This window comes from Glandiceps talaboti, chromosome 3 (assembly GCF_964340395.1).
Source record: "Glandiceps talaboti chromosome 3, keGlaTala1.1, whole genome shotgun sequence".
NCBI lineage: Eukaryota > Metazoa > Hemichordata > Enteropneusta > Spengelidae > Glandiceps > Glandiceps talaboti.
This window is the reverse complement of record NC_135551.1, coordinates 24,339,077-24,352,041: the sequence shown is the minus strand read 5'-3', so window position 1 is coordinate 24,352,041 and position 12,965 is coordinate 24,339,077. Positions and strand designations below refer to the sequence as shown.

The 12,965-nt window shown below is 36.2% G+C and overlaps 1 protein-coding gene across 10 annotated transcripts in view; it reads right to left on the bottom strand.

Annotated features, from left to right (window-relative positions):
* LOC144433454 (phosphatidylinositol-binding clathrin assembly protein LAP-like) overlaps window positions 1-12,965 on the bottom strand; it is a 78,658-nt gene that overhangs the window by 7,216 nt on the left and 58,477 nt on the right. For 3 of the 10 annotated variants that reach the window (XM_078121773.1, XM_078121778.1, XM_078121774.1), the window contains 6 exons: window positions 12,658-12,732; window positions 11,260-11,419; window positions 8,893-9,001; window positions 7,100-7,123; window positions 3,623-3,652; window positions 686-766 (listed from right to left, as the gene is read on the bottom strand). In XM_078121773.1, the coding sequence (XP_077977899.1) occupies window positions 686-766; window positions 3,623-3,652; window positions 7,100-7,123; window positions 8,893-9,001; window positions 11,260-11,419; window positions 12,658-12,732 (479 nt within the window). The remainder of the gene's footprint in view (window positions 1-685; window positions 767-3,622; window positions 3,653-7,099; window positions 7,124-8,892; window positions 9,002-11,259; window positions 11,420-12,657; window positions 12,733-12,965) is intronic. The other 7 variants (XM_078121776.1, XM_078121781.1, XM_078121777.1 and 4 more) reach the window with 7 other exon arrangements.

Here is a 12,965-nt window from a genome sequence, read left to right as displayed (position 1 = left end):
CTTTGAAGTTGTCTTGTCATAATTCTTGTGTTGTTATCAAAATCTTTTCCTCTTCAATTCAAGACTTTTGTAGCATAAGATATTCGTTATATCATTTTGACATTACCTATTGTTACCCTTCGATGTATTCAATTCATATTACTATTAGGGAAAGTTTGATGCAAAAAACAACTAAAACAGTGGGGAATTGGGGAAAAAAGCTGGGTAAACAAAAGCAACTTAGGGAGAATATTAATGATGTCATTTTCATATTGCCAATTTCATAACCAGACCGTCTTAAAAGATATCTCTAATAAATGGAAAAAGAACTGTCAGCCAGAACCCTCTAACTTTGTCCTTCTCATGATCACATTCTTATTTCAGTCGTTCAAAAATAAAAGATTTATGTCTACAGCAGCATGCAAACTTTACGTTGATTCAGACATATCTCAGTGCATGTATCATTCTTACAGCTACCAATCCTTACAACTACAGTGAAATTTTAAAACTCCAATTCCTTTTACGCTGACTTAATTTAATTATCTATTATGTGATAGTCTTTGGTGGGCATACCATGCATTGTCTTACTACCTCTGCATATAATTTTTTCTCATTATTTTTACACATTTATTTTTGGGGAGGACAAAGTTGGAGGGGGTCTGGCTGACTAGAATTTGGTGGACTGAAAAGCTATATGGGAGCTCACCATGGGTTGTATTGAAGGGTTTGGCTGGGTTGCAAAATGTCCTGAGTATGCATTGCCCCTCCAATCTGCTGCTTGACCACCCTTGAAATGAAATGGAATAACCCTACATTACCACACATTTCTACAAATGACAACTTTGATCTAATGAAGAAATGACTGAAAAATTACGGAAAATATTATAGGATTTAGGAGCTGATAGTTTTGAAAGAGTAAAGATAATAGTAATTTTTGGATTAAAGTGGTTATAAAAAGTTAAGTTGATTTTGGCGTAATGTTAATGGCATAGAGAAAATATTGGTAAATTTTACACAGGCCAGTTTGGATGCTGACTAGGTGATTGGATGATATTTAAATGACATGAAGCAGGGAGGGGGAGGGGGCTATTTTATAGATAAATTTAGCCACACAGATTGTATTACAGGCCATCTTAGCAAAAGGGATGGAACCAAGTGAAACAAAAGGATATTTACACATCATCTGATATCACTAGTATTATACTATTCTGCTACATATCTCTGTTAAAATTTTGACATATTACATTCATCATTTTTCAATTGCCCTGTGAAGAAGACTAGATCTGATACGGTATTAAAGCTATAACAGTGTGAGAAAAAAATGTGCATGGACAGCCGAAAGGAGATACGAAAATAATGCATAATGTGAAACATGGAAAATAAAATGTATATCAAAAAGCCTTGAAAACATGCTGAGAAAGACGTCACAAAAAATTTGACATATAACTTAGACCTCAAAGAGTTCAAGAACAGGCTGCATAGAAGTGCTTTTATGATTTTACTAGAGAAAGTGGAATGGGGTATAGGGAAAAAAACAGTATAAATAGGAAGGGATGGAAATATAAACAAGGGCTGTTATTGGGGAAAAAGCGCAGTATTGGATGAAGGGAAAAGTTAGCTCTCAAGGGTAGATTATGATTCTGTATATGCTTTCTAAATTAGTATGTTTGTTGTTTACATGTAAAAACCTATGTAAAATGTTAGTTTTTTTCACTGCTTTGCAGCTGCACTGGTCACTTCTGTCTTAGATTCGGTTAACCAGACTCACATCGCTGGGGGTGCTACTACCCCGGTATGAGACCACCCAGACAAGAGTCTGAAGAAATGTAACCACAAAACGCCTGCACAGATCTCTTTCCCAGAGCAGTGCAATCTGGGGAATGCTTCACGTCCAACATTGCAGGTTGAATGATCCAAGTACATGTATGTTGACGACAGATTATCATGTCTGAAGCAACTGATGCATCTTAATTACATCGAGCAGGCCTCGTAAGCCCATTTCTCATGCGAAGAAATGTACTGTTTGACTTTCAGTGCAGGTGATTTTGGATTACGTTTCCCCAGACTCATCTGGGTGCTGTCATAGTAGCGCCCCCAGTGGCGAGAATCTGGGTAACCGCGACTACTTCTGTCTTCATTCTTGATTAACTAAAGACAGTCTGACCATGATGCATTGTGATTAGCAGGACTGCGTTTTCATTTGATTTTATATGTGCGCAAAGACGATATACGAGTTCAACAAAAAAGTCAGAATTTACCCACAATAGACTGAACAGACAACCACCAAAGAAAAGGCATCCCAGAACACCATAACCAGCATAATTAGTTCACATTCCAAAGGTGCAGAAAGTAATGATGGTAGTGACTTGGGGTCAAGTTGGGTTCAGGGGTCACATGCTGGGTTCACGTGCATCCATCATACTATGTATGGTAGTCAACAGTAGGAGAAGCCCAGTGTACAATTCATAAAGTCTTAACACTTTGCATATTCATGACAAACAGCAGGCTGCACATTTTTTTTGAGTTTTGCTCTCTTTTAGAAGATTCAGCGTTACTGAGATAACTATACAATATAAACTATGCATAATTATCTGCAGAAGTTTGCTAAAAATAAAGAAATTGTCTTGCATAGTTGGTGACACATTGAGGACTTGTTCGCTGTTTTAGGTTTTTTGATTGGCTGTAAATGCTTGACAGACTAAGATATGGCATGTGAAACCCAATAGAAATTTAGGTTTCAACTCAGTTCTCTAAAATCAACTTGTATGATGATGGTGCAACCAACGCAGTCCTCATGAATATGCAAATATAAGCAATACTGATAATCATTGCACATGTCTACAGACAGTACTTGTACAGATTTTTTAATTCATACAAACAACATGGAGTCTGTGGACATAAATTCTTGCAATGATTTTGCCCATTTCATTCAATCAGGGTATGTTGTTTCGATTTCTGGTCCCACTGTGGGTATACACAACTACTTCCTGGGTTCACAAAATATTGACAGCTATTTCTGGGTTCACTGGGCATACACAATTAATGGGTTCACTGGGTACAACCAGTCATTTATAGGTTCACTGTGTTAGCCCTGCTACAGCATGGCAGCTTTTTGATCCAATGGGCCTAACACTGAACTATCTTAGGATAGATGACAATTTCTGGGTTCAATGGGTATATAATATACACAATTTATGGGTTCAATGGTTATACATGATTTCTGGGTTTAATGGGCATACACAATTACTGGGTTCACTGGGCATACAATGTACACAGCTACTTATAGGTTGAATGGGTATACACAATTTCTAGGTTCAATGGGTATACATAATTTCTGGGTTCACTGGGCATACAATGTGTAGTTACTTCTGGGTTCATAGGGTATAAACAATTATTTTGGGATTCACTGGGTGTACACAATTTCTGGCCTCACAGAGTATATGAAAACTTCTTGTTTCTTAGGATGGGTTCACAGGGTATATACAAAACTCTGGGTTTCACAGATATACACTACTATGGGTTCATGTGTTCACATCTAGAGTACGAGGGGGATATTACATATATTGCATCTTTTGGGTTCCACAAAGACATTCATAATGGGATCTAAAACCTACAATGCATTTTGAGAGGGATGAAAACTCACCGACTTGGGTTTCTGCTGGTTACTGGACTCCTTTAAAGAATGAAGGGCAAAACATGGATAAGCACAGAAAACACACAGCCTCGTGTCAGTGTACAGCAACTTTTATTCTGTGGCAAGTCAGTAAGTACCTTAACACACTACGCCCAGAGGATGGGTAAGAAAGGGATACCCACTAATTGCTTGTGGTATTAAAGGACTAGGCATACATACTACAGCCAGACTTGTACATGATGGTAGTGTTTTTGTGAAGGATGGTGAATGAAATATATCGGAGTTTCTCAGGCATTTTGTAAGGTTTCCCACCAATTCAAAGCTACTGTGTGTACATGCGATACAAAGGTATTAGTCTAAGACCACTCAAAGATTTGTTATCTTTATAAATATCTTTAAATATTCGATGTAACAAAATTACTGGACAGCATGTAGCATTTTACAATAGTCTGCTAAAGTTAAATATTCGATGTAACAAAATTACTGGACAGCATGTAGCATTTTACAATAGTCTGCTACAGTTAAATATTCGATGTAACAAAATTACTGGACAGCATGTAGCATTTTACAATAGTCTGCTACAGTAAGAGTCTTGTGAACTTATAACACACATATCTTACTCTTTCTCATTACATGTAACATATTTTCATACAAATTTCTTGACTCCTACATTTGCTATTTAATCATTGTTTGCCCAACTAGTATTTACTAGTGTACAAATAATACAAATGTACCTCCTTAGAAGACAGAAGATTAATTTACTACAACTATTTTGGATTTCACTCAAGTATCGTACAACTGTTTTTTCCAAAGTTCCAAATCTGCATTGAATGGAACAGAAATGAACAACAAAAAGCATAAGAAAAGTTGTGAAGTGCAGAAAAAACGTACACCATCATTTATTTTGTAAAATTTTTCTCTGTTCATATTATATAATAATATTTTGTAATTTTTGAAGCCTGGAGATCAAAGCATCACATACTTCACTGAGATGACAACCAACATGTAAAAGTCTGGTGGTAGTAGTAGTAGTAAGCAATTACGATTGGGCATTGTGTTTAATTTTATTTTGGCCTTTGGCTGTGATGTCCTGCAATATGCTTACTATGTGCTCAGCTATGATTTCAAGTTATTCAAGGAGTAACATACAGAGAAAGAACACACAAAGAACACACGTGACATAGGGGTAAAAGGTTGGTGACAGTATAATGTTATGAAGTGTGTTTTTTCAGAGATAATGATAAAGAATGTAAAAGACACTGTATTGTAATTGTAGAGTATGGTACAATGGACATTGTTGAATTATGACCATATACTTGTCATTCATATCTGCAGCATATTACGCTTTCATCATTTCATATCATGAATACATTTTGCTCTGCAGAGTACTTTCTTAATCAATCATTCTGGATATCAAGCTACATACTAAGATGCAGTAATATTTGCTCTAAAAGCAGGTATTGATGCAACTGATCGACATGCAAATTTACAAATTCCCCACGGTGTATTAAATATAAGGGTGGATTTACAGTTCCTTTTCATGAACTCTTCTTGTAACGGTACTCTAGTATAGAACATCACAGATGTATAAATACATGACTCTGCTGCTGGTACGAATCTAGACTTACAAGGCTTGCATCATACCACATAGTTCAGTGTAAAGCTAGGGGTAGTGAGATCAAAGGTACATCACCCCTACCATTAGCTCTACACTGGTGTAATAATCCTCGCAGAGTATCATTGAAAATTTTAACTTATAGCAAGACAAATTTGTGAACTGAGGGACCAGTGGGGGTAATACTAGATGGTATGGAAGTACCTAAGTACTCACTTAAATACAACGATGGGGAATTTGTATGTAGCAATCAATTGATCAAGCTCTTATTAAATAGACAAGCACACATAAAACAAACTTTTAAGCATTCCTCCGAGCAAGTTGCACAGTATTTGCAGATATAATACATGCAGCAATAAATACACGAAATCACTAAGGCAGCCATTCACCCCTACAACCATAAAGTTTTAATACAAGTGACCATCAATTCCCAAACCCCAATTCTAACATAACCATTTAACCAGGACAGCCATACACCTCTTATAAATATCTAAAGCAAGCAACCATCCATCCCTAAACCCACATTCTGACTACTCTCCCCAAAACTAGACACCAACCAAGCAATAACATCCCGCCTCACCCAGGCAGCCATTCAACTCCCCTAAAACTATAAAAAAAAATCTTATGCAAGCAACAATCCACATCCCAACTTGACTGCACACCATACAGGGTATCTAAGCCACACACAATGTGATCATCACTTCAATCAGGCAGCCATTTGCTCCCACCACCAATTTTAAAGTTTTGGATGTAAGCAACCTTCCGTACTCCATCCAAACTGACCACGCACCTTACAACATTCCAAAACCAAGCAACTCCATGTACATGAACCACCACCATGCCTTTGCAACGTACACTTATCAACATTATTATACCAGTAACCACGAAGCAACTACCTTAACAACAACCAACCACCCTCTACACAAACTACTGAGAGTCCAAAGTACATCGTAAAATAACTGGGTTGACCCTGAATCAGGAACTTAACTTCTAACTTTAACAAATATGTACTTGGCACAAAATGAGACATGACAAACTGGGAAGAATACACAGAGATATTTTAGACTGATGACTCATTGTGGGCACTCCATATCATGTTGTCGTGCTGAAAGTGACATCAAGATATGGAAGCTCCATGAATCTTTCAATCTGACAGAAAATTGTGTTACATCAGACTTGTGAAGATGGCATACCTAGCACTAAACCAAAGAAAAAGGCAAGACACTGCACATAATTGTACGGAAAAGACCAAACCCCAAACATTACCGGTAAGATGAAACTTGAAACTCACACAAAAGACGAAGAAACCCTCAAAATGAGCTGACATAGCCATTCTTGCAAAAAAAGTACAAGTATGAGAAAATCAAGCATAACCGTAAAGTAGGAAACACCTCTAAGAATGACAACATTTGTACAAAAGTCCTTTCACGATATGAATATACAGAATGTACACTATAATACTTTCAGTACACCTACAGTGGTTCTCACTGTATAGTGTGACTGTACATGTGTGAAGCACATAGAAATACTGATAGCTGGAGGATGATCCTGCACTATTACCACACATCTGGTAATACTATTCCAAGGGCTTCACACAACCTATGTGAGATTTACAACAGGTGAATCAGCATGATTTGGTAGCAACTGTGAATGAAACGCAATGGAATGTGGTATTTGTTTGTTATTTCTTTTCCTTTATTTGAAACTAACATGCCTGGTTTTTGGCTACAGCTATATGATCAGTTTCAGGTCTTTGATTTTAGAGGTGTTTCCTGTGTTAGTCATTCTAGCGACTGAAAAAAACCCAACAAAACACTTGACAGTAGTGGGTGAAAAATAAGAGAAGTCTGAAATTCATGCATACAACTCACATAGGATGAAGAGTATTCTGGGTCCTACAAGAGTAATAGATAAGTTAGCTTACTGTGTGTGTATACAATTAAGATCATAAAACCAGAAATCAAATGTCATATGGCTTTACAAAGTCTAACTAAAAACTGCTACATTTTATTGTCTGGCTCAAAAAAATCTTACTAAAACAGCAACATTTTGTCATCTTGCTCAAAATACATTCTGTTGGCAAGATTTCTGTTTAGCCAGATGATAAATGTAGCACTGTTCTTAAGATTTTTGTTTAACCAGACGATAAAATGTAGCAGTATTAGTAAGATTTTTGTTTAACCAGACGATAAAATGTAGCAGTGTTGGTAAGATTTTAGTTGAACCAGACGATAAAATGTAGCAGTGTTGGTAAGATTTTTGTTGTGTTGTGCCAGATGATAAAATGTAGCAGTGTTGGTAAGATTTTTGTTGTGTTGTGCCAGACGATAAAATGTAGCACTGTTGGTAAGATTTTTGTTGTGTTGTGCCAGACGATAAAATGTAGTACTGTTGGTAAGATTTTTGTTGTGTTGTGCCAGACGATAAAATGTAGCACTGTTGGTAAGATTTTTGTTGTGTTGTGCCAGACGATAAAATGTAGCACTGTTGGTAAGATTTTTGTTGTGTTGTGCCAGACGATAAAATGTAGCACTGTTGGTAAGATTTTTGTTGAGCCAGACGATAAAATGTAGCAGTATTAGTAAGATTTTTGTTGAGCCAGACAACCTTTTGTTTCAGGTTTGGGGATTTCAATTGTATATCAGAATAATGACCTGTGAAGACATATAAATGAATAACTGACAGACACCACGTCATGTTGTTACCTTATTGTTACAAATAACATATCCCACAAAAGTCGATCAACAAAGTCTACAATAAAATGTACAATCGTAACAATTTTCAAAATATTCAGAACAAGTTGTTTTTTAATACTCAAAAATCAGGTCTCTAGCCAAAAAAAAGTTGCCAAGAACATTACCACCAACAATTCTCCAGCTACCTTATCCATTACACTGCACACATAAAACTGAAAACACCAACCTTGTTAACAAGATCAATTATCATGTACAAGCCAACTCTCTTTACATTAGACACTAACATTGAAATCCAACAACAAATCTCACTACTCTGGTTGAACACACTTTGTGATGTGTCAACAAACAACTATAACTGACAATAGTTTTGTGAAAAGTGAACTCCCAAGATAGCATATCTATGACTGCCTGTACTCAATCCACGAACACAACACAGATCTATCAACTCTCCTCACCCTATCCAACCATAATAATTTACAGTACTGTGTATCTTACCATTCATAAGACCTGCCTTCAATCATACAATTCTGCTCATCCACACCAACAACCATCCATACTTACATTCAACATATACATGTACTATATGTATATATTTTACCATTGTTGGGGCTTGCCATTATCAAGACCTCACAGACAACTCTAATCATCCATACCAACAACCATGTACATGTATACTTTCAGCCAGCATATACTATATACCTTACTAGTGGTGGTGCCTGCCAACAACAACACCTCACAACTTGGATCATCCACACCAACAAACACATATACTATCTTACCATTAATGTGGCTGTCATGCATCAACATGATCTCAAAACTAACCCTCACTCAAACAACCATCCATACATCAAGTGTACCCTGTCTATCTTACTGACACTACTAATGTGGCCTGTCATAAACATGACCTCAAAACTGACCCACACTGACAACCATCCATACTTACACCACGCATACATTGTCTATCTTACCATTGATGGGGCCTGCCATGTGGATGTTGTGGTTACACTTTGTGCTGGAGTCCACTGAGCACCACCTGTCCGAACTTGAGTGTTGCTTTTTGTCCACTGGTGCTGTGTTCTGTTACAAAACCAACATCATACATTTTAGTCCTCTACACATCTCACCATGTGTCATACAAATATAAAGTTAGCCAATTACATACTCTGCATGTAATTACCATCTACCATATCAAAGTTGTAACAGCAGTAATCAGAACATTTAGGGAGACGCTTTTTTTATAAACAAGTAACGGCTTATGTTTGATAATGTACATCCTAAAGTACATCTACAGGTACTCATGATAAACAGGATGAAAACACTACTTTCTCCATTCCAAATGTCATCATTAATCATGTTTATAAAACTACAGTACCCAAAATGTTTTCGTTACAACTTTTATTAGCCCGATTCGCTCTTACTTATGACCTTAGACCTTTTATAGAGTGAAGGGCAATATCTAGTGCTTCATCTGGTTTCAGTTTTTAATGATTGCTATATTTATATATATTTTTTTTTCGATAAACTAAAACATGCTGTCAAGTCACACCTCTATCCTGGTAAAAATACACTATGATAAAACTGCAATCAAGAGTAGGACTTTATAACCTTTGACCTTTGATGTCTCTTTGGATGGATCTCCAGGACACACACTACATCACTACACTACATCATCTGATAAGAATTCTGAAGGGCACACATTTTATAGAACAGGGGGATAAACTCTGTTGAAAGGTACACACTCTATTAGACAGGGGATGAGAAGTATGGAACAGGGGGTGCACCCTTTGTCGAAAGGTACATATTGTATTAGATGCAGGGATACACTACACTACATCATCTGAGATGAGAAGGACTTTGAAAGTACACCTTGTATTAGACAGGGGGATACACTCTCAATTACAATCACTACACAAAACTTTTCCAAAAATACAAACTGTAGGGGATGTACTCTGTGATAAAATCACTCAGAAAGAAACTTTTAGGATGTAGGTAGCAAGGGATACACTCTTTGATCACTTGGGATGTTTTAAAGATACATAAAAACACTGTTGGAGAAAAGCGGTTACACTCTTTGAACAACCTGCTCACTTAGTTCACTTTAATATACACAAAATGGTTAACAGGGGGATACACTCTCTGTTACAAATCACTTGGAAGGAAACTTTCTACAGAAGACATATGGGGTGTCACTCTAACAGAAACAATACTACAACTACACTCATAAACTTTCACAGACACAAAACAACAGTTTTTCTTTCAATACCAATATCTGACTAAAAACATACTTAATCCTGTCTGCTGGACCAAGTTGGAAATCAAACTCAATACTGAAAAGTGGGAATCATGTGTAGCAAGTGAAATGAAATGAAAGAAATTAAATAGAGAGATAAAAATATAAATAGCTAGTTAGTACTGTTAAAAGTTTCATTAACATTTTGTTTTTTGTTGACAAACAATGATGTGTAAAATTCACAAGTCAAGTATGTGTCCTTGGTCTATATACAATATTTCATAAATCTGATATTTGGGGAAAAATCATTCATTAAAGCATGTTACAAGTATTAAAGTCAACTGGAATTCAGAGTTTACAGCAGTATGTGACCACCAGTGTGCCCTGTAAATGAAAGACAGGATTTTTTCGTTGTAGGTCAAATTGATGAACAGTTTGAGTAACCATATAGTAAGGGATAGTGGAAACCATACTTTGATGTCACAAGAAATTGCTGTGTGTCAGTGGTGTGTCCAATACGCTATATTCCGGTCATCAGAGAGATGAAAGATGTCATGGTTTGGCCACTTGAAGTGCTGTTTTCAAGCCAGTTTGGAGCCACAAGTGAAGGCCAGAATAGTTTAATACTCAAGCGTAAAGATAGCAGACTTGAAGTTACCACTCATTCCATCTATGTTGTTGTCAAAGCATGTACTGATTTATTAGTGACTACCAGTAATCAAAACATGCCTAAATATTACTGTAATGCTTGAAATGGGTTCTTTCGCAGACATTATTGTTCACAGCTTTGTATATTGCTATACAATCAGGAGCAATGACCAATTTTAGCCCTCATTTTGGCAAATCTGGTGTCCCCTCACACAACTATTACTTGCAAAATGGTCAGAAAATTGATAACAGAGTATTGGCTTAGAAAGCGCACAGACACTACATTGTATGGAATAGAAGAACACTAAATTTGGGTGTATCACAAATGTTAAATTAGCTTAGATTGCAAACTGGTGACCACATACCCACTCCTGAATGAATTTGCTTCTATTGTAAAAAAGAAAAAAAAAAAATGAAAAAAAAAAAAGAAAAAAAAGAATGAGTTTATCAATCTTACTTCTTTGGTGCCCTGCTGTTCATCTCCAGACTTCCAGCAAGTTCAGCTAATGTGCTGTCTAAATCTTTTTTATCTGCATCTGCCAGGGTTGCAGCTTTCTTTTCTTGTTGTACAGATCCAGCACTATTCATGGGTGTCAAAATATCACCCAAACCATCATCTACAACAATTCAAAAATATGAATTAGTCTACCAAAGACATTTCTTAATCTGCAAATTGCTGAACTGAATCATTTTGGAAGACAGTTTTGAAACAAATACTCGGTAATTCCTAGGGTTCAGACGTGACTAGCACAGCTATTTTCTGACTCTTATTATCCAATACTTGTTTGTTTGTTTTAAATCGTTATATTTTATTCACTTTTCATGATATGTGATTTTGAATTTGTTTTCAATTTCAATTTCATACTAAATGTTATACACCCTCTCATATTACAATGTCTACAGGTGTAAATTTTTATGTGATGCTGTACACATTATACAAAACTTTGCATTAAAAGTGACATTGGGTTTAATTGAAGCATGATGTGATTCAACATCCTACAGGGTGTACAACATCACCACTAAGTCATTATGTGTAACAAAACTGTCTACAAAAACCTCCAGATATTGCTATTGCAGCTTCATGGACACCATAAATAACAAACCACATATTCTCATGCAATACAATGCAATACACTGCCCTGTACTATCAGTAAACTCTATGTAAACCCAAGATTGTTGTTATCTTACATGCATTACCATTTTTGCCTCAGACAGTATATTTTCTGACCATAAAGTTCCTTCCGATCTACCTGCAGTTATTTCATTCATGTTATTGTTTTATCATAGCCTTGGTAGAAGCTGGATGTTCGACTTGACAACTGTCTCTCTACACAGCCTGTGAACTCGGTAATTCAGACTCAGTAACTCAAAAGACAATACAAGTGTTCACTCACACTGCATCTGTGAACTGCATCCGTGAACTGGCACACCCACACATACATCAACATAGTACAATATGCAAATAAGACAAACATGTGCAATACCAGAATGAAGGAAGGGAAATAAAGGGCAAATAAGGAGTTGTGACTGAGTGCAAACAGTTCAGATTCAAGGTGTGCATTTAGTGTTGTGATAACATTGCAAATTGTTTGTGTTTGAGGTTTAATCAACAGCATAGTCACAATGTTAGCAGTTACAACATTGTGTCCTATGATCAGTATATGTAAACCAGAAAACAGTACAAAAAAGACATCATGTATTAGAAATTAGTATGCAAAGTTTTTCAAAAATATGAAGAAAACAAAACCATTTGAATCAATCGTTGAGATTAGTGAAGAGTTAAAATTCAATACCCAAAGATTTTTTTCCCAGGCGTGCAAGCTCATTTTTTTTTGTATTTCAGTGCCACTCTTACCTGTTTTGACTGGTTCAACAGGAGTGCCAAAGGCTTTTTCAAAATCGGCCCCTATTTGATTATTATTTGTAAAACCTGTGGTGGGAAAAGGAAGGTAGAGGGCCAAATACACTTAAGGAGGGCTTTTCTGTATGAACACATAAATTTCAATATATTAAAATATGAAAATCAATGATAACACAAACAATGTACACTATTTTATGTCTCAAAACATCTTGTTTCTGAAACTTTTGACGACCATTATTTTTCATTGGAAATATTTTGATAAGGTTCTAAAGAATACAATAGAACAGGATTTTGATTCTGGG